Genomic DNA, 23150 nt, shown 5'->3' with positions numbered 1-23150 from the left:
GGGCGCCAAATGAAGGTAAGGAAGGAATTTTCCTTCCAAGATGAAATTCCTCCATGACATGAAAATTCCGCCCAAGGAAGAAGTTGAAAAGAGAGGTAGGGAAATTAAGTCAGGGATAGAGAAGAAAGGAAAATCCCCTCTAGAAAGAAAATAAAAAAATTCCTCAATCGCATGAATTCTACGCCCAAGATGAATTGAAGATGAAAATTCCAAGGCAAGGAAGGAATCAAAGATGAACAAAACAAGAAAATTCCCCTCAGGAAATTTTTTGAAAAATCCCATTTTCGGGCATCAAAAATCATCCAAATTTCAAAAAAAATTCAGATTTGGATTCGTGAGAGAATTGTCTCTCGCCTGAATCCCAGAACCCTAATTTGAAAAACTTCCTAAAAATAGGAAAGGTGCAAAATTGATGAAAAATCTTCTCCAAGGCAAAGAAAATTCAAAACTTCAAGAAAATTCTTCTTGGATTAAATTTTCTTTCTCTTGAAGTTTTCTCTCTCCAAGGGTTTCTCGCCAAATGGCAGCCAGGTTAGCGCATGTTGAATTAATGGACCACCTTTTTGCATGTTATACCGTACAATCAAATGCATGTTATACCACCCTGAAGTTCAAGGAAAAAATAGAAGGAAACCATATATAGAACTAAAGAATTCCCTCCTAACAAACCCTAAAAAGCTCGTGCAGAACTTCACAAAAGTAGGAAACCCTAATTCTCCTTTCCAAATAGCCTGCGGGTCTCTGAAATAGGCCACAGGATCATTGAATGAGCATCACTGAGAAGGGGATATTACAGTCCACCCTCTCCAAAATTGCTTGCCCTCAAGCAACAAGCCAGGATGCTGTAAAATCTCCTCATTCTCCCATGTAGCATCCTCAACTGGTAAGTCTTTCCACTTAACCAAATACTCTTTGATGGTCCTCCTCAAAAATCATTCTCTGACATCAAGGATTGCTTCAGGAACTAGCACCAATTCTCCCTCTTCATGCAAAGGAGGCAAATCAGACGAGACTATCACATTGTGCCCAAGCGCCTTTTTGAGGCATGACACATGGAAGACATTATGTACTCGGCTACTCGCTGGTAGCTCCAACTCATAAGCCACAACTCCCACTCTCCTCATGACCTTGAATGGTCCATAAAAACGCGGCTTAAGATTTTCCGCACCACTCTTCTTAAGAGTAGACTGTCTGAAGGGCTATAGTCTCAAGTAGACCATATCACCAACCTCAAATGAACGCTCAATAAGTTGTTGATCAGTGTACAACTTCTGCTGATTCTATGCAATCTGCAGGTTGTCCTTCAATGCCTTCCGAATATCTTGACACTGTTGAACCATATCCCTAGCTTGAGGTGCTCTGCTATCTCCAAACACCAAGTCAGCAAAGCTAGGGGCCTCGTAACCATAGAGTGCCATGAAAGGAGATATCCATATGGACATATGATAAGTGGAATTATAGCAGTATTCACCAAGATTTAGCCATCTTACCCATGCCTTCTGCTATTCTAAAACATAGTTTCTCAAGTAGCCTTCCAACCACTTATTTACTATCTCTGTTTATCCATCTGTCTATGGATGGTAAGTCGTGCTTGGGGTAAGCACAGTACCACACAATTTGAAAATCTCCTGCCAAAAAGAGCTTAGGAACTTGTTGTCCCTATCACTCACAATGTTTTTAGGCAGCCCATGTAGCCTAAACACCTCACGGAAGAACAAATCAGCAACCTGAGATGATGTAAATGAGCTGGTGATAGCGGAAAAATGAGCAAATTTTGTTAATCTATCTACCACCACAAATATACAATCCTTCCCACTAGCTCTAGGCAACCCAATGATGAAATCCATAGAGATACTTTCCCATTTTTGACTAGGAATCGACAATGGTTGCAACAAACCGGCGGGTGCAGTGTGCTCGTCCTTGTTCTTCTGACAAGTATGGCATTCCCTGATGTACTTCAAGACATCTTTTTTCAACCCTTTCCAAGAGAATCTCTCCCGAATCTGCTTGTATGTCTTGAAAAACTCTTGATGACCAGCAAGGGGAATGTCATGAAAAGTCTGTAATACCTTCTCCTTCAACTTAGACTCAGGTAGAAAAGGATCCTCCCCTTGTACATAATCAATCCATCAACCAAACTATATTTTTCATCATGAAAAGTACCTGCAACAATGCTGGTTACAAACTGATTATTGCATAATCAACAAGCAACAAGTCCCTTCAATCAGCAGTGAGCTCACATATAGAGCTCAAATGTGGTATCCGTGAAAGTGCATCTGCCACTATGTTGTTTTTTCCTTTGACATACTCAATGTCAAAGTCATAAGCCTGAAGCTTACTAACCCACTTCTATTGCCTTTCATTCAAATCTTTCTAGTGCATGAAGTGTCCAGGACTGTTATGGTCAGTCTTACAAACTTACTCCCTACGAGATATTGCCTGAACTTCGCAAGAGCATGCATAATGGCAAGCATTTCTTTGTCATAAATTGAATACAATCTTTCAAGTCCTCTTCACTTCCTACTTTCAAAGACAATAGGATGCTTGTCTTGCATAAGGACCACACCAACACCTTATCCTGATGCATCACACTGTAGTTCGAAAGGCTTGGTGAAATCAAGTAGGGCCAAAATAGGGCATGAGCTCATAAGTTCTTTAAACTTGTCGAAAACTCCTTATGCCCTTTCTAACCACACCAAAGTTCCTTTCTTAGTGAGATCCATGAGGGGGGTAGCCATCTGAGAGTAACCCTTCACAAACCTCCGATAGAAGCCACATAGACCCAAGAACCCCTTCAGGTGAGTCAAGTTCTCTGGTGGAGGTCAATCAACTATGGCTTTGATCTTTTCTGGATCAATCTTCACTTCTTCTGCACTGATGATATGCTCCAAGTAGAGCAACTCCTTCATTCCAAATTCACACTTAGATTCTTTTGCAAACAATGATTCAGACTCTAGAATGCTGAGAATTTCATCCAAGTGTTGCAAGTGCTTCTTCCATGACTTACTAAAAATGAGGATGTCATCAAAGAAGATACACATGAACTTCCACAACTGCTTCTGAAAAATCTTGTCCATGCACGACTAGAAAGTAGCAGGTGCATTAGTCAAGCCAAAGGGCATGACTAAAAACTCAAAATGCCCAAAGTGGCATCTGAAGGCTGTCTTCTCAATGTCAAATTCCCTTATCTTGATTTGATGTTAGCTGGACCTGAGATCAATCTTTGAAAAGTAGACAAGACCATGTAGCTCATCAATCCTAGGAATAGGATACTGATTCTTTACGGTTTTCTGATTGAGAGCCCGATAATCCATGCACATGCGCATGGTCCCATCCTTCTTCACCAGAACTACAAATGAAGCAAAAGGGCTCTTGCTCGGCCGAATGTACCTATGTCAAGAAGCTCCTTAATGGCTTTTTCAATTTCATCCTTTTGCTTCTTGGGGTATCAATAAGGAGTAGTCATGATAGGCTTAGCTCCTTCTTCTAACCCAGAAGGAAACCATATATAGAATTGAAAAATTCCCTCTTGAGAAACCCTAAAAAGATCGTGCAGAACTCCACAAAAGTAGGAAACCCTAATTCTCCTTTCCAAATAGCCTACGGGTCTTCAGAATAGGCCACTAGATCAATGAATGAGCATCACTGAGAAGGGGACATTACAGGAAGTAAGGTGCCTTCTTTACTAGGTATGGGAGGACACATTTTGTAGATGAATCTGGGCCATTTGTTGGATTAAATCCTAGCCATTCATCTAATTTTTGTAAGTCTATAAAAGGGGACCTATTCTCTCTTATTTTTGTAAGACTTTGAATTGTTGTAGAAACTCTATAAAAATTAATACAAAAGCTATTTATAGAATGGTCTATGTGTGATTTATTGTGAGTGCATGGTTCTACTTCTTCCCAAATTTTTCAGTTATGCATTTTATTTATGAATGGTTTCTCTGAGTTGATATCTGGTAGAATTTTCTATTCATACCATTAGGAATTAGTTGACTGTTAATTTTTGTGCATGGTTAGTCTGAACATTTACAGAATTTAGTTCGATTACTAGATGTTAAGTTGAATGAATGTTTTGAATTTCAATATATGCATTTAGTAGTTTGAAAATATATGTTATCATTTGAAGATTGCATCGGCCTCTGCTAAGTTGTGTTCAAAATTGGTAAAGGCCTCATTATTTGAAAGTTTCGTCTATTTATTTAGGGTGGTGTTCTAGTTAGAATAGTTTAGCTTCTCTCCCCTTACCTTTTTCTATTTATTTTAAAAATTTGTAATTGGGTATTTCAAAATAGAAACATATTCAACGAAAATCTGATGAATATGAGACTTCTAGAGTCTTAGAAGTGGCCTGTATAACCTTTCCCAAAGCTTATCTTAACAGCAGACATAAGTCCCCTCTTTGTATTTACCAGCAAACACGTCACTGCTGAGTTATCCCCTACTCAAGACCTGACAGTCAAAACCTTGAGGTTGTCTCCTTATAATCATCCTTAGTAGCATTAAGAACTTCCTTATTCAAGAGAGAATGGGAACATCTTAGTGTTCTATTCTGTGTTGACCAAAAGATTAGCATGGACTTTTTCCGCATCAACACTATCCCCAAATCTAGGCCCCTTGGTTCCTCCATTCCCCACATCCTCCCATCTCAAGATTTTGTGGAACATAGGTTTGAGTAATGAAGATAATGTAGAGGTGGGATAATTCTCATTGTACCTTGGTGGGAGGCTTGGTGAATTAAAAAATTTGTAGACAAAGAGTGCCACAATAAGTTTATCAAACTTTTCATTTCTCATTGATGGTCAAATACATAATCACCCTAAAATGAAACATAGTTGGATTCTAGTCAAAGTACCCCTATCCTTTGGTGGTTCTGATGGGAAATTTCTATCAGCCTTATACTCAATTGAGTATAGGGTCAAGTATCTTTATCTTATATTTAAAACAAAAATGGTTGCAAAATGTACTATTGAAGTTGAAATTGATAATTCAGTCAATACTAACATAATTAGAAAAAAAAAATGTCGGCAAAAATAATTGAGAGGTTTTGGAGTTCCACCTTGCAAATCTTAAAGCCAAATCCTAGCTGTTGGAATTAGTCCAAATGGTTAGTGTGAACTCCTGGCTACCCATCACCTCATCAAGCAAAGAATTGAAGAAATCTATGTTATGAGATGTTGTCTACCTTCATTCAGGCGATGAAGATGCTACAATACCTCCAGGGATGTCTCCTTCCCCTACCCTCAGTGATGATATTCATTTATGTTTACTTGTATAGAAGACAACTTTTCTTTGTGGGATGTAGTTAGCATATTTTTCTTTGATATGGTTATTCCAAAACTATGTTTTAATTACTTGTCAGCTTGTGCTAGTTGTTTGATGTTAGTTTCCAAGTAGTTGTCAACAATTATGTTCACTTGCCAATTGTCTAAAATTTTAAATAGATCTCTCATAGTTAACGAAAACAATTTGATCCTGTAAATGCTCCCTTGACTACATTTTTGTATAAGTGAATGTATTGAATGAATAAATCAATTATTGTTATTACTTTGTAACTTTTTGGTACAATTCTATATATCTACATTAATTTTGTTTACTCTAAAATAAATAGCTGTCACCATTTGTAAGTAAACATGTGACACAAAAAGAAGAGGAGCTCACTAGTCTAGACCCCATCATGCCAATGGAAGTTTAAGATTTGAGTCCTATCTAGTCCACGAAAAATAACAAAAAAAAGGCTGTAAGAAGGGTACCTTAAATTGGAAAGGAAATTGCACCCAACTATACATGACATGGGAGATTGTGGAAAATGAAGTAGGTGTGTATATGAGGATAGGAAAGGAAATAAAAAGGATCTTATGAAGAACAAACACCTAACCAACAATGTTTCACCAAATCTTGTTTGTTTTCTGTTGCATATTGAAAAAAATCCAAGACTTCATGTGGGCAAACCTCCAAGGTATGACTTTTAGTTTCCAAGAGAGTCAACTCTTTGAGAGAAAGTGGGGAAACCTTCTAAACTGTAGTAAGGTGTTGAAGATGGTCAATTTCAACCTAATTTTTTAGATAGAGGGTTGTGTTGAAGATGGTCAATTTCAACTGAAAATTGTAAATAGAGAGTTTTGTTTAGAGTCCATAATTTGTGGTAAGGGTTATCAATTCCATGAAAATTTCTAAAGATTATCATTGATCTTTATATCCATGTCCTCCACCATATTTTTCAACTTTAAAATATAGATCTTAACATACATGGCTTTTTTTCCTCGTTCTCAATTACCTATTTTATCAAGCACTTCACCATCATTTGTCAAGGACTTAAATTCTTATGGAATTTGAAAATTAGTCAGTTTGAAGATACCTCACGGTTTGGATATCTGTGGAAACCTCTTAATGTTATAACAGGTCCTTAACATCATTCAAGGGAGGTGGTTGTCACAGTGTTGGGCTTTCTACATCTCATTGTGGTCATCACCTTGAACTTCATGTACTTTCTGGTCACATCAGTAAAAAGAGAGTACACAGATTCTTATAATCACAATGTTTTCTGTGCTCACCAATTTTTTTTACAAAGCATATCACAATTCATTTGTTCATTGTGATCTGATACACTTACATTGCAATACTTCACTGAATAGTAAATTTCAATTTGGACAGAAAATGACACCTGTCAGCATATGTGTATTTCAGGAAACCATCCTCTTACAGTTTCTTTATCACTATTTTTAATATGTGCGGTTCCCTAGCTCCTTTTAGGAGAAATTATGGGAAAATATAAAAAGCAACTTGCATCCTGACTATGTATATGGGTTGTCCTGATGGGAATACTACATTTTTTCCAGAATTTACCTTGGATATCCATCACGGATTTCAATAAATTGAGCGACTTCCTTTCGTATCCCTGGAAGACCCCTTGAATCAGTATAGGCACCTAATTGGTCACAAGAAGCATAATAATATTTGTCAGACTTCTATGTCATTTTCATGCAAATTTATAGTCACAATTTTGAAAGAATCTTTAAAATTAATAATCTTGAAAGGCTATAAAATCAATGTAGTATTAGATCGATTCTTTCTTCAAAAAGACCTACAGCATTGTAGTTATTAATTCAGTGAAAATTCAGTGAAAAAATTGTATGAAACTTTTTTATTGTCCAAAATTAAAGTTGACCAATGGGATTAAGACATGTATAGGAAACAAAGGTTTGAAAATAAATTATCCATTACAATTCTAACATTATTCACCTATAAATTAAAATAGAAACAGTAACCACATAAAAGGGAGAAAACATGAAATAAATTCCTGAAATGATAGACCCAAAGCATTTGCATATAAAAAATGTTCAATGTTCTATACAACACATCATAGAAACATTTCCATTTTACATCAAATGTCCTATTTCTTTCACTAGTATAAAAATATTTTCTTTTCAAATTATACCTTCAAGGTGATACATTATCACCTTAATTCATTGATCATTTCTTGCCCCTTTATTAAAAAATTTCAGCTTGAAAACATATCGAGAAGATCTATGGAAGGGATGACTAGTAAAAAACATTTGTTGTATTGAGTGCCAAAACAATGACCAAAATATACTTACCAACACCACCTGACGTCATTGCAAGATAATGCTTGGCTCTTGCAATCGCATCATCTGGGAACATAATTCCAACATGAGCATTCTCCATCAGAAATGGAGCTTGACACAGTGCCAAAACCTGATGAACAAGTAATATTTTGTTTCAGAATAAATGGAATTTGACATAAAGATTTTGCTATTGCAGTGAATATTTCATTAACACTTTTTATGACATTAATGTACATTATTTAAGGTTAATGCATATTAAATACTCCAAGTCCTTCATTGGACTCTTGTCATAGTCACTCTTGCTGTCATCTCCCTAGTCTATAGTTTATGCTAGCAACCGCATATCCAACAATGTCTGTCCTTTTTGTTGAATGAACAGCATGCTTCACTTTGACATACCAAATGGAAAGGCCCCCAGAATTTTGAACTGTTGTGAGATTCTTATATTCCTATGTATTAAGCTAAGTTACCTATTTGGGTGCCAATACAGATACGGGTACGGGTATATATGTGTGTGTTAAATTTATAATAAAATAATATTATATTAAATAAAGTATATTTGTTAAATTTTATATATAAATACTTTAAATTTTAAATTGATTATTTAATATATGAATTAAATGTTAATATTAAAAATAAAAGCTATTAAAATAAAATTAAACAATATTGAAATTAATTATACTAAAAGTAAGTGTTGAAGTCTTTATAACAGTTTAATTTAACTAAAAATAAATTAAATAATACTTAATATTTTTAATGTTACAAATATATATTAATATGAAATGAATTTTACCAGCTGTGAAAACCTTCCCAATACCTAGTGCCTATGCATGCACAGATAGGAAAAAACTCTGCACCAACGGAGACCTCAGATTTTATTAAAAACGTTTTTGCAGAAAGACGAAGCCGGGCCAGACCTGGGATGAACCAGGGAGGCACCCGTACCAGGCTTGCACCCATACCCGATTTTGGGTCTAGACAGACGAATCCGGTAACTTAGGTACTAAGAGAAGTCACATCATCCCATACAACAAATCCTATCTTTATCATTGATGGAGCAACAAAGTTTCTTCGTCACACTTGCTGCCCCTCCACTTAAGTCTAGCAATCACATATCCAACAATGTTTATCTATGTTGAATGGGCACTATGCTTTAATTTGAAATATTAAAGGGATTGTGTAATCTCTTTCTATGCAGTAACATCTAAATTTATTGCACTTTATTGATTGGATATTCCCTTTCAAAAATATCTTTGGGTCATTTTCTTCAAAAAACAACATAGAACTACATTAGAGGGTTAGATAGGCATCATTGTGAGCTTTTACAAGATGATTCTCAAATTTCGGACATTTTTTTGATGGTTTCTGAGACATCACATAAGCTTACAATATATGGACGCAACTTTGTTTTGAGAAGATCAACAATCTTAACAGTAGACTGAGATTTAGGTGCTTGCCACTCAACTCTATATTGCTTGAATAGTTGTGACTATGCAGTGCATAATGCAACCACTGATTGCCAAGGTTCAAAAATCAATTCATACCTTTGATATCATTGATGTCTACACGGAAGGCATCCATAGTGTCAAAATTGGTGTAATGTTGATAATCTATCCTCTTGAGCTGGTTTGGCTAACTCCACATGGCTCAGTTACATGCTGTGGTGGTAAGCTGTAAAATATATTCAAAGACTGTCTACTGACAATGAACTTAGCATCTGTCTCCTCATTATTAAGTACCTAATTGTTTTTAGATGTGGCTATGTCAATGTCGGTATGATGTTCAAAATCAATTCTCTTTTAACTGTTTGGATAATCACATGGCTCTCTCAGTTGCATGGAAGTGTGGTAAGTTGGAAAATATTTTGGAAGACTGTCCATTGAGAAGATGAAAGCAGAATTGATCTACTAATTATCAAGTATCTAATTTTTTTGTAATGTGACTAATTGTCAGTAGAAAAAAGTTGCTATCTTGTCTTGTGCAGGTTCCAGCTGATCCCAACTATTCATCTGCCAGCCAAGCACCAGCCATATGATCAGAGAATAGCTAATTTCAGAGGATAAAAATGTATACAGAAATTGGATAAGCAAACTCCCATCAATTTGGTAATGATTAGCTCAGATTGAAGAGGTCAGAGGAGATTTTATGGATTTACAATTTGCACATGTATCATTTAAAAGGTCCAAACTTGTCCACCATTTGCTCCATGACTAATTTTTCATCACAATTTTAAGATATTAGAATGAAATATAATCTCACTGAATGGAAGCCATATTACTGATTCATTGTGAGAATTATAGGATTAATAGTAATACATCTACGAACGGAAATGATGAGGAACGAACCTGGCGTGGGAACGTTAAAGGCTTTTGACCCATTTGATGAGGATTGCCAACATTTGTAAAAATGATCTGTAAAAAACATCAGACCAAAATTCTGAGCACCAAAACAAATGAATTCAATAAATCTAAATTTCTGTTCTCAAGCAATCAATGATTGCCAGTAATTAACAAAATAAACTACTATAACTTAAGAAGATAAACACTACTACTGCACATAAGATTCAAGTATAAATTAGTATAAGATTAATACTTAATAGAGTTAATGTAATAAGTCATTCCAAACAGTTAAACAAAACAATAGGCATTTATTATTACAATAGCAATAAACTTTTGACAATCAACATAAATTTTATTATCACTTGCAAAAGCACATGGGAAACTAATAACTATGAAACTTGGTTCTTTTTTAGTTTAGTTGATGCAATGTGTCAAACAATCTCATAATAAGAATCAAGAGCCTTCTTTATCTTTAGACGTTTTGCCTAATCTTATAGGCAAACAGAAAAAACATTTTGACAATTAACATGCGTTTTATTGCCACTTATGACCAAAAAGGGAACTAGAAACTATGAAAATTTTGTTCTCTTTGGATTTTCTGTTGCAACACACATCTCAAATATGAAGGATTGACAAGGATTCATTAGTTTGATATATGTTTAGGCTAATAGTCTAAGCAAGCAAGAGGATTTCTAGACAAATCGAAGCATGTCTCTAAATGCCTTTTTCTTAATCTATAATTAAATACAAAAACAACTTCAGTTGGTTGAGGTTCCTTTTGTGACTCATACTATTCTTCACATATGTATATCAAATGTTTAGTTAAAATCCCCTATTGCTCAAATCTAGCAACATTTGTTTATAAAAGATAATGTGACCACCAGTACAACCATAGTTTAAAAAATCAGACTTGGGAACTGTTTTTGCAAAATTACACAAAATATACTTGAATAATGCATAATATCTGTAAATAAGTATTCTAGAGAAAACTTAAGTCTATTTTGATTATAGTAGCATTACTTCAAATTAGGATTGATGTGGCAAACCAAAAGTATAAATGAGATTCAATTTCTTGAGATTTAGTTGGTAGACTAAAAACTACTGAAAACTTCATAAAAATAGGGGAAACCAATAAAATTTGTTTTGTTATTTCAAATCAGATAAAGGGAAAAACTCTGCATTTCCTTCTGTCACATTTCAAACTAGAGGGAAGGTTTAGGGGTGGCAGCCTCTAGTATTGTTGAGGGGCAATAACCTTCATGGGGTCGAGAGTAGAACCTGGCAGCTAGTGTATGCCATTTTTCATAATTTTATCATTTTTAACCAATTGTTGATATAATCCTTTCAATCACTTGACAGTAAATTCATGCCACTGAAGTCCTAATCTCTCAAGACAAGAATAAGAAAAAATACAAATCATTAGGTTATTATCAAGGGTCTGCAATTTGTTTATGTGGCTGAGTTTGAAGGAAAAACTTGTGAGTTTTATGTAACTTCATGATTTTAAAGTGGGACTTACCAAGCAACTCATGGCATTCAGGCAAGATTCACTAGAAACTCAAGAGTTTCTTTGCACAACTCAGTGCAGGAGCCTCTAGCAAGTTACTTGCCTTGCAAGAGTCCTCCCAAGTTTTGCAAAACTCATTGAATTTGCAAACTATGGGAAAAACAACACTTGAAAATAAGAATATGACCAAGGAAAAAGCAATGAAGTTTAATGGCCAAGTTACAATACTTGCTTGAAACTCACAGGTTTTAGGTGAGACTCGCCAAGTAACTCATGAGTTTTAGGTGAAAAATCAATCAAGTTTAATGGTTAATGTACAATATAGGGCATAATATTTTGATTAAAGCTGTTAATAAATATAAGCATCATTGGCTTTAAGGAGGGCAATTACAAGTTATAGATTGGATGCAATTGGGAAGTTTGGAAATAACGAACAATGAATTATGGACTAATTTGATAAGTTGTAAAAGAATTTACAGAGTATAATACTAAAATTGGAATACTTACTTTGTAAGCTGAGAATGAATAGAACAAGGGCAAGTTTGCACAGGACAATAAATTCAGATAATTTCTTGTGGAACTCTGTTTAACCATTTAAATTTGAAAATCCTGTTAAACCATTTAAATTGATGTCAACTATCTTTGACTTACTTCTATAGGTATGAGACTTATGTGTTAAATTTGGTGATCAGATTATATTTACAAAATTATTTGCCAATGAATTAGATTCACCTCTTAGAATAGTATCAACATTCAAACTATGAGTTCGATCTGCCCTATTAATGATGATCTACTAGTAAACAGAGAAATCACGCCACAATGGAGAACTCAATCTGATTGTTAAATGTGTAATGCAGACTGAGATAGAAACTTTGCAGAATAAGGAATACGATCTGCAGAGAGTACGTAATCTGCCTGGGCCTTCAGTTTGATGAATAGCAAACACGACCTGCTGTTGGTGATGGGTTAAATTCAATATGTTCGATGTAAATATATCCTATTTCTTATTTCATTAATACGTATGTCTTCTATCCTCATCGATCTGCTAATGGAGGGAGAGATCGGTCCTATATGCTTAACACGATGTCTATTTCAAACAGCATGTCTCTCTTCAACCATCACGTCTCTCCCCCTTAGATCGGTTATGCATCAACACGTTTAATGACTTAGTTAATATGATTTAGCATAGAACCGATTCATATATTAATCATTACATAGAATCGAATCATACCTTAATCGATTCTTTTTTCAATGTATATTAATTATTATTTTATCATATCAATATATAATTAATTGGTAAACTAAGTTGTCTCAGTCAGATCAGTAGATTACTGACAGACTATACTTCAACACTCCCTCTTAGATAGGGAGGAATCCTAGTCAAGATTTGAGTCACATAGTGACATTCACCATGGCTACTCCCATGGATGGTGAACGAATAGGTATCACCTCACCGTGATAACAAACAACATGGCATATCCATAGATATCACTTCATGTGACATCCACCATTATGGCTTATCCATGGATATCACCTCACGTGATATCCACCATAGATATCTCCTCAAGTAATATCCACCATTATGGCTTATCCATAGATATCACCTCACATGATATCCACCATTATGGCATATCCATAGATATCACTTCATGAGATATCAGCCATTATTGTGAGATCGTCACCTCACAATGATATTCACCATGGCTCATCCAAAGGGTAAACACACAAGTACAAGAAGATCACCACGGACTCTCTCACGTGGTGTTGTCATGGCGTCACACACATGACATCCACCATGAAACATATCAAAGGGTGGATATAAGGGCTTTCACCTCAAGTTTCTCTCAAGGAGAAATGTATTAACAAGAGTTTACACATTAAACATCTTTTCTCAATTAGAAGAATACATTAGTATAACATATAGCTAAATCAATGATGCTGAGACTCAATCTCAGCTAGGGCTTCATTCTCCATCATACCAAGCTTACCTCGAAAGTACACAAACTTTATTCTGAAGAGAGGCTTGGTGAGAATGTCTGCCGTCTGCTCATTAGTACTAATGTATCTTAAGTGAATAGCATACCTTTCCACCATGTCTCTAACATAGTGATACTTGATCTCCACATGCTTTGACCTTTCATGAAATACAAGGTTGGAGTCTGCATCACTCTTGGTGTATTCCAAGCTCACCAAGTATTCATCTATCCAGGAATATCATGACCTAGGAGTTAGCATAAAGGCCATGGGACTCCATCCCATGAATCATAGTCCTTTGACTGATCACTAGAGAAACCATCTTGACATGGTCTACTCCCTTTGAACCAATATGACCAAGATCCTCGGATATCAATTGAAGCACATCCTCTTAGCTGCTGCTCCCTTTGTCACGGAAGCATCCCTTGCTCACATGGTCCCAATCATGGAAGATATCTTGCTTCAGGAGACTCTCATCATCTGGTATGATCCTCATACGGCTGGAAGTGCTAGATCCAAAACCACCATGGATCTACTGTCATAAGATCGAGCCCTAGGTAGGAATATGACCATCTTGAGATTTAGAACAAAATCTCCTTGCAGTACGCTCCCTCTCACTGGAAGAGCCTTCTTGTCTCAACTTGCTTTGTAACCCTAGATGCTATCATCACCTACACAAATGCCTCTATGGCTTTCACAAGTGAACTGTTGCACTTCTGCAGGTAAATACTTGTTTTATAAAAAATTTGGAAATGCAAAATCTCAGAATCTCCACTAAAGTCCTCTGCATATTCCTCCTAAATTTTAATCTCTTCATCAAAAATAGAACTTCAAAACTCTATAACCTGAAAAGCAACAGACTGTGATTCTAAAGATGTCATGTATGTAAGGGACAAGTTTCTCATCGTAAATTGAAGAAATTTAAAAAACAAGATATCCAAATGCGGCTTGTCGTAAGAGGACATCTGCTGACAATGTTGTTTCACAAATAACACGTATAATGTAATTGCATGAATTAATAACTACATATGAAATTCATGAACATTATTCAACCATAAAACTTATCTCTTTCAAATCAAAATATGAATCCATCTGAATCGTTTTGTGGAAGAGTCTCACCAACATCCGCAATGGAAGCTTGAGGCATAGTCCTGGTTGGACATTTCATTGCGTAGTGACCATATTTGTCAAATCTAAAGCATTGGATTTCTGAAATATCCTTCCTTCTGAAATGTCCTTTCTTACCTTTCTTCTTTGAGGAGTGCGAGGAAAGAACATGAATATCTTCATTTATGGAGCTTTGGCCAATGCCTCTTGTAATCAATCTTGACTCTTCTTGAATGCAGTCTGTCTTCAATTGATCAAACTTAGGGAGTTTTGATCTTGCACTTATCCCTTGAATAAATGACTTCCATGATGAAGGAAGACCATTTAGAGCCAACATGGTTAATTCTTTGCTATCTATAGTGTGTCCAATGGTAGAGAGTTGATCTCTCAATTCGGTAATCCTCATGAAGAAAGACATGATGGATTCTCCTTTCGTCATCTTGATGTGGTGAAGTTGTTGTTTCAGTGCGAGAGCTCGACTTGTGTTGTTGATCTCATACATCTCCTCTAATGTCTTGAACATGTCACATGCCTTCATCTTGGAGATGATTGGCACAATGTGATCTTTCACAGAGTTGAGCAACATTTTCATTGCTTTGTTGTTCTTTCTCTTCCATTGAAGCTTCTCATCCTCTTCGGGTTGGTTCTGGTATGGCTTTCTTCACGAATTCGTCTAATTCATTTTCCCCCAAGGCAAGCATAATTCTAAACGTCCAGGATATGAAGTTTGATGCTCCCTCAAGTCTGTCTTCAACTCAAATTCCATTCACCATCTTGACGTTGATAGAAGTAGATGAACTTGAAGACAATAATAGAAGATAATCTTGCTTATATAAACTTGATCTGATCTTTGCTCAAGCCTACTCTGATACCATGTTAAATTTGGTGATCAGATTATATTTACAAAATTATTTGCCAATGAATTAGATTTACCTCTTAAAATAGTATCAACATTCAAACTATGAGTTCGATCTGCCCTATTAATGATGATCTTCTGGTAAACAGAGAAATCACGCCACAATAGAGAACTCAATCTGATTGTTAAATGTGTAATGCAGACTGAGAGATGGTAGAAACTTTGCAGAATAAGGAATACGATCTGCAGAGAGTACGTAATCTGCCTGGGCCTTCAGTTTGATGAATAGCAAACATGACCTGCTGTTTTGTGATGGGTTAAATTCAATATGTTCGATGTGAATATATCCTATTTCTTATTTCACTAATACGTATGTCTTCTATCCTCATCGATCTGCTAATGGAGGGAGAGATTGGTCCTATATACTTAACACGATGTCTATTTCAAACAGCATGTCTCTCTTCAACCATCACGTGTCTCCCCCTTAGATTGGTTATGCATCAACACGTTTAATGACTAAGTTAGTTAATATGATTTAACATAGAACTGATTCATATATTAATCATTACATAGAATCGAATCATACCTTAATCGATTCTTTTTACAATGTATATTAATTATTATTTTATCATATCAATATATAATTAATTGGTAAACTAAGTTGTCTCAGTCAGATCAGTAGATTACTGACCGACGCTATACTTCAACATTATGTAGCTTGAAACATACTCTAAAAATTTTAGAAGTCATATTTATTTGTAACTCAATTGTGTAGATTTTTAGTTAGTCCCATATCTGAATCATAAACCAAAAAAAAGATTTTGTTTACTCGAGAGTAAGTAACAACAGAATTTGAGCAATTTATTTGCAGCTCATTTGGTATTAACATCATTGCTGTAACCAGATTAGCTTCCAGTTGCATTAAATTGGCATATTTAAATTATCAATACCTGTATATCAAAGCTCTAAAACTGCACAGTATATCCAGCCACTCATATAGTGAGGAAACTCAACAAAAAATAGAGAACCTATTCAAATTTTCTATAAAAACATTTTCAAGTAAGTGTTTTGACATTAATTCTGAAAACAATCATTTTTTGGGTGTAATAGATCTTATATATAAATAAAAAGTGCTTTTTGGTGGTTTTGACATTTCCATTTTCATGCAGATTTCAATAAAGCCATGTAATTAAGATTCCTACAACCAAAGCTCAACACCAACTGAAATGCTTAAAAGCCTCCCTATTTTACATAGAGAGATGACATCCCTAATACATAGCAGAAATAGTCAGAAGAGGATTCTGCAAGTCACCTCATCCCCGTGCAACCTAGCGAGCAAATGTACATTAAATGTTCAACCTCAGGGAAGGAGCTCAAATCTGTTTCAACTCCCAGTAAAGTCACTTCATCTCATGCAGCTCACTTATAATAACCCTTGAAGATGAGGTGATCACCTTGAAAATTATCTTGTCTAGACGCTAAAATATAAAATTAATAACCTTGAAAATTATCTTGTCTTGAATCTAAAATATAAAATCTTAATATAAGTCAATCTTAGATTTACTGAAGCTTCAAATGATTAATTCAGTCAAATGTGTCTATGTATTATTATATGCACTTTGAAACCCAAATCGTAATAAAGAAGCAGGAGGTCACTCTACATGGTTTACTTTCAAGTTGTTAGTTTTGGTCTGGATCTTGCTTCAGGCTCATGAATCTGGCAATGTCTACCCAGCCCCTAGGATGCACCAGCATCGTATGCATACAATACATGTTATACATACATTACATGTTACACATACATATAACTGCATGGCAACGTCTACCACATCCTATGCATACAATACATGTTATCTATACATTACATGTTACATATATATATAACTGCATGCCTGCATGCCGGTGCATCCTAAGGGTTGGGTAGACGTTGCCCATGAATCTAGCAAAAGTTTTTTTTAAGGTTGGATTTGATTTGAGTTCATCCATTAAAAAAAATATAAAAATCATAAATCTATATTCTAAAAAGGAATATTAGAACCAATATACATTTTTCCCAATATTTCAATATACAAAAAAATTTATAAGCCTTGTACAATATTAATGAAGTTAGCATCAAATATGATATGAAAATTATGAGTAAAATTAATATTAATAAACATTAATATTTATTAATTTGAAAAATTGTTTAACATTAATTATTAGTAACTTTAATAAAACATAATTTTCCACCTAAATATTTGAGAAAAGGATACACTTCCCTATCTGTTGACATTGGACCCTTTGATCCCAATCTGCTTACAACACAGGGTCTGGGGTCACACCATTTCAATAATGTTTTAGAAGACAGAAAAACAATTCTTATAAAGCCAATGAAAAACATTGGAGTGTTTAATGAACGTTTGGTCAAGGGCTCGACTCACCAAAAATCTTCTGAAACTTTTCAAATCTGCTAACTATGCTGGAAATTATTTAAAAAAGGAAAAAAAATACAAATTTCAATTAAAAGAAAAGCAGCATGGGTTAAATGTTAGCACCTTCAAGAAAGCAAAAAAAAATGTTGGCACCCTAGGTTCTGTCTAGGTTCCCACCCAGACACATTTCCAGACCCCACCAGGCCCGAAAACTGCACTGAATCAGAATCTAAATCCAGTACGGATCAGACCTGGAATCAGGGTCAAAATGGGTGGATCTGATAACATAGTTTTACTTTGGAAATAAAAATGTACAGTATGTGTATTTCAGTGAACATTTCCTTTAACCTTTCGATTTGTAAAGGATATTTGGCACCTCATTAAGGACCATAATTTTACATTAAAAATAAAAATACCTTTTTCCCTTCCCTCTCAAGTTGGGAAGCCCGCAGAAAGAGCTCCCCTCTGACAGCATATGCACAGTTCTTCACATTCTCATTGATATTTTCATAGTCCAAGGGCTTTGAGGCCATGCTTTAAACTAGTGAGCACCAAAATAACTATTTAAAGAATCAATCTACCCTGCTGCCCTGCAGGTCAATCAAAATTAAACATAAGTCAGCACTCTGAAGCATAATAAGATGGCTGAACACACCGAAGTAGTGACCGCTATATTTTATACGAGTAAATTTCCTTCTATAAAATTTGAGGGGAGCTGCATGTGCACTTAAAGAAACAGTCTTCCAAGCTTCATAGACAGTAAAGAGATTGTTCTGTTTAAGTAGTAATTTGTCCCATTTTCTCTCATATTCAAAGAGAAATCAACATTTGTAATAAAAAAGCAAAAAAAATTAAACAAGCCCATAGTAGTTGGCATGAGTTTTCCATAAAAAGCAATCTTAATAAAACCTCAATTCACTTCAACAGTAAATTCAAATAAAAATAAAAAAAACTGAAAAACACTGTACAGGGGATGGTAATTGTTATTTTACTTAATGGACCTAATTATTTCATTCTCAGTTACAACAAAATGGAGTTTAGTTTCATTTTATTTTCAAGCATTGGGTAAAATTAAAGGCCACCCTTTTAACACACTACTGTTTCTTTTGTCACCTTCATGATGTATTATTACTGAGTATAATCTGAAATGTTCTTCCATGTTAAGAATTTTCTACACAGAATTTCCAAAAGCATTACAAATTCATTTATATGATCCGTGAAAACCTATTCCGGTTTATCTGAAAATTTTGTTTTAATGGAAGTAACAGTTATAAACACAGATACAGTGCAATTGTAGCTCTTCCTTCCCTTACCTAAATTTTATGTGCTATATTAATCCCCTAATAAGATTTCTACCATTTAACAAAAATAATTTTATTTGTGCGAGACAATACTCAACTGTATATGGAACCAGAGACCAGCAACAAAATTGTTTCTATTTTGGATTTCAGTGGAGATCTCCAAACGATTGTTTTCTTGCGTCACACAGTTTCTTACAGTAGCTTTCCGATAATAGAGACAAATTTATAGCACGTTTTTTAGGGTGGATCTTTTGTTGTTAATGTCAGAGGGTGATCAGCTTTCCATAGATAGAAAGAGGCAGGCCCTTCCATGCTTATTTCCTAGATTAATAATGTGACTGATTTGAAAGAGATACATGTCATGATGTGGCCATACAAATCCAAGCTTGGAATTTGTGCGGCAAACGCCACTGAAACTTACAAACAAGTTTATCTTTATTATTGTTTAGACATAAGTACCTAAATTTGGGATACTAAATTCAATTGAATTTGATGCCCTTTTGATATGGTTTTTTATGCGTGGATGATTCAATGTTTGAAACCATATTAAAAAATGAAAAACAAAAGATTTCTTGATGTGAGATTGGAAAACGAGGTGGACGCAAGCATTGCAAACCTGCGTAGATTCGAATAATGTGACGTGTATCGTATATCCTCGAGTTACGAATATGAGTCAGTTCTGCATTGATGCCTTATCGCAGAGTTTCAATATCATCTGACGCGGTTCCGTGTAATCAAATGAAAGTTGGCAACTATGATATTGTAGCTAGTTACGAACAGTTTTAAATTTCGTTACTTATCTTTTCATACAGCTTTGCGAGTTATTAAAGAGTTTAAGTTAAAATTTGACACGGTTACACGTAAGATACGAGGTCAAAGAGAGTTTTTGGAGCAATTGTTTACGCTGTTGTTAGAATGCATTGATTTATTAATTAATTGAAAATAAAAGTCTAGTGTATTCTGATTTTCACAAGACTGTATATGTTGTCTTTTTTTAAAATTTTATTATTATTATTATTTAATTAATGATGGATTTTTTTAATTATTCTTTTTTGAAACAAATTTTATAAAGAAGTTGTTATTAAAATGTAAGTATAATTACTTTCTGTTCTGAGTTTGACACCTTAAAAAAAATATTTTTGATACAAACTATTTTAGCAGTGCAAAATTTTATTAATTCTTCTTTCATTCATTTTTTCATCTCTTCCATTTGCCTTTTCACACAAAAGACAATAGAAAATAGTCCTTAGTTTGAACTTTAAGAATCTATTTATACACTTTGTTTCTTTTCTCACACAACCCTACATAATTTATCTATAACAAAAGCTTTACTTTCTTCATTGTTATTAGGATGCAAAGTCAAGAAAATATTCATTTGCTTATCCACTTGATGTTTTGTTTCATCCAAGACTTTTTTCTCTTATTGAAGCATTTCTTAATGACAATCTTGGATTATCTATTTGCCTCTATCTACTTAGGTTGTTTAGATATCTCAAGCTTGAATATGAAAATAGTCAACTTTAATTAGAAGAATCTCATAGCAGATTGGAGCTTGAATTTGCTTGTGGTTGTACAATTTTTATTATCTCTATTTGCTTCCATTTTTGTTAGAAGAATCTCTTAGGAGATTAGAACTTTTAGTTTGAATTTGCTTGCACTTGAGTGCATTTTTCTATTCTCTCTATTTGCTTCCATTTTGAATTTGAAGGATTGCTAACCCATATTTCATGATCACAAAGCACCATGAAATTACTAATAGCCCAAATAATGTTTAGATAATTTTTGAAACCCATAACTCTTCCTCTGTATTTCTATTTTGCAAAGCATTTTAAGTGCTCTTCAACATTCGAAAGTTCTCTTCCTATTGCAAGTTTCCCAACTAGGTTTGTTGTTGAAGTCAAATTGAACATATTTGTACTTCATTACTTACCCTATAACATTGGTTTAAAGATTTTTTTCTATTGGAGAAGGTGATGAGCTTGGTCTTGCTATTGTTGATTAGCATACCCATCTCCTTAAAAAAGTGCTCCCAGGCATCAAAATGCTCTTACAAATTTGAATAAGACGCAGCAATCAAGATGAGATTGTTAGCATACAAAGGAAGTCTTACAATATACTCACATAAAAGAAAATCATCTCCACCTTGCAAATTTTGTCGTTCTTCATGTTTGTTGATATATAAGCCAAAATGAATGTCACTTCTAAAGTTTTTTTAAAGGCCTACATGAGTTCTTGTATTTACTTGAACATTTTCACAAAAGCATACTGACAATTGCTCTACATTGCTTTACATTACCAAGATCCATCATTATGCACCATAACTTATGTTTGGGAACCATATCTAAAGCTTTATATAAATTTTTTTAAAATCACTAAATTTCTTCTTTCTCTACCTCAAAGTTGCTCTACATTGCTTTACATTACCAAGATCCATCATTATGCACCATAACTTATGTTTGGGAATCATATCTAAAGCTTTATATAAATTTTTAAAAAATCACTAAATTTCTTCTTTCTCTACCTCAAAGTAATTTCATAATCTATTGTTGAGCATTTTAGTTCGAAACTTTTTTCCCTTTATTCTCTCATATCATTTTTTTTTGTTGATTTGTTAATTTTGTGTTCAACCATGTTTCCAAACATTTAAAAAAATAAAATTATCATGATGATCCCATAATTGAAAGGATTGTTAATATCTTCATTTTTAAAAAGAAATATCACTAACTTACCAGTCCAATCTCATAATGTTGAATATTTTCTTAATTTGACGGATGTAGATACTCTACGTCAAATTAAGAAAATATTCAACATCATGAGATTGGACTGATAGTTAGTGATATTTCTTTTTAAAATGAAGGTTGATTTTTGTTATTGCTGAAAAAGAAACATTTGGATATAAACCAGTCTTTCACTCTCTATATCCTCCATTCTGAATACATATTTCTTCGTCTGGAAGACTCTTTGCCAGACGGAAAATCCTTAAAACATTAAAAAGAATCATAAGATTTGTCTAAATCTTCCTCTTTCAAGATTTGTCTATCGCGAACCTTTTCAAAGAATGTAACTTGACTCGACCAAAAGTTGAAGTATTTCTAATTACTTAAAAAATTAGAAGGGCTTGCCTGAACCGTAACTATTTAAAGCTTCAGTCTTGAAAATGTTCTGCAGACTTGTAGCAGAAAACAGGAAATGCTTCAGTCTTGAAAGGCTCTCCAGCCTTGCGCTAGAAAACGGAAAATGCTTCAATCTTGAAATGCTCTGCAACCTTGTGGAAGAAAACAGAAAATGCTTCAATCTTCAAATGCTCTGCAACCTTGCAAAAGAAAACAGAAAATGTTTCAATCTTCAAATGCTCTGCAGCCTTGTGGTGGAAAACTGAAAATGCTTAATATCCGGCTTTTAGTTTGCAGGAAATACCAGACGGCAAATAGATTTTATCTTCAAAGTTGTTCTACGGTTTTCAGCCTCTAGATTCTTCTTTTGCAGATTATTTTTTAAAAGAAACCACCAGCGACTCTTACATTTTTCCGTCCATATTGTGAAAAATCAAAGTTAGTCAGGAAAGCTAGTATTTAAGAACTTCGCCTCAAAGTTCGCTACAATAACAGTTTTGAGGGCTTCCTGAAGAGTGCCTTACGTAAACACTGGCTATCTTGTTAATAATGGAGCTGATTTTCAGGGCGACTCAGACTCTACAGAATATATGCTATCTTTATTCCATGGCGTATCTACGCAATTATAAGCTTAATAATCTATTGGTCAACACTATAAAGAAAGAGGGCCCGCAGAAAAAGCACAACGTGGCCAGTAGAAAAAATAAAAAATAAAATTTTTTGTTAGTTCTTAATTTTTTAAAAGGAGGTTTAGGGAGAGGTTTACAAGGAAGAGGAAATATAGGAAATATTATTTTGATGAATTTAATTTTGTTTATGATTAATAGTAAAAGATTCATGAAGACCAATAATTTTATAGATTAATTAAGAATTATTTTATATCACTCAAAAGAAGAATGGGATAAGAGAAGTTGAATAGGAAAAATATTTTGTTTTAGAGGGTGAAGTTTACAA

At 34.4% G+C, this 23150-nt stretch overlaps 1 protein-coding gene across 5 annotated transcripts in view; it reads right to left on the bottom strand.

Moving 5' to 3' along the window:
* The window catches only part of LOC131064747 (glutamate--glyoxylate aminotransferase 2), a 111215-nt gene extending 88497 nt beyond the window's left edge, over positions 1-22718 (bottom strand). Inside the window, exons 1-6 of one of the 5 annotated variants that reach the window (XM_057999257.2) lie at positions 22501-22718; positions 22206-22396; positions 18199-18372; positions 9934-9999; positions 7601-7718; positions 6849-6930 (exon numbers count right to left, since the gene is read on the bottom strand). In XM_057999257.2, coding sequence (XP_057855240.2) covers positions 6849-6930; positions 7601-7718; positions 9934-9999; positions 18199-18315 — 383 coding nt within the window. In that variant the 5' untranslated portion in view covers positions 18316-18372; positions 22206-22396; positions 22501-22718. Of the gene's footprint in view, positions 1-6848; positions 6931-7600; positions 7719-9933; positions 10000-18198; positions 18373-19181; positions 19415-19699; positions 19887-22205; positions 22397-22500 lie in introns of those variants that run through there. The other 4 variants (XM_057999110.2, XM_057999316.2, XM_057999043.2 and 1 more) reach the window with 4 other exon arrangements.
* Positions 22719-23150: the final 432 nt, after the last annotated feature.

This window comes from Cryptomeria japonica, chromosome 4, assembly GCF_030272615.1.
Source record: "Cryptomeria japonica chromosome 4, Sugi_1.0, whole genome shotgun sequence".
Taxonomy (NCBI): Eukaryota; Viridiplantae; Streptophyta; class Pinopsida; order Cupressales; family Cupressaceae; genus Cryptomeria; species Cryptomeria japonica.
Note: the sequence above shows the minus strand (reverse complement) of the source record. Positions and strands in the feature narration are given on the sequence as shown.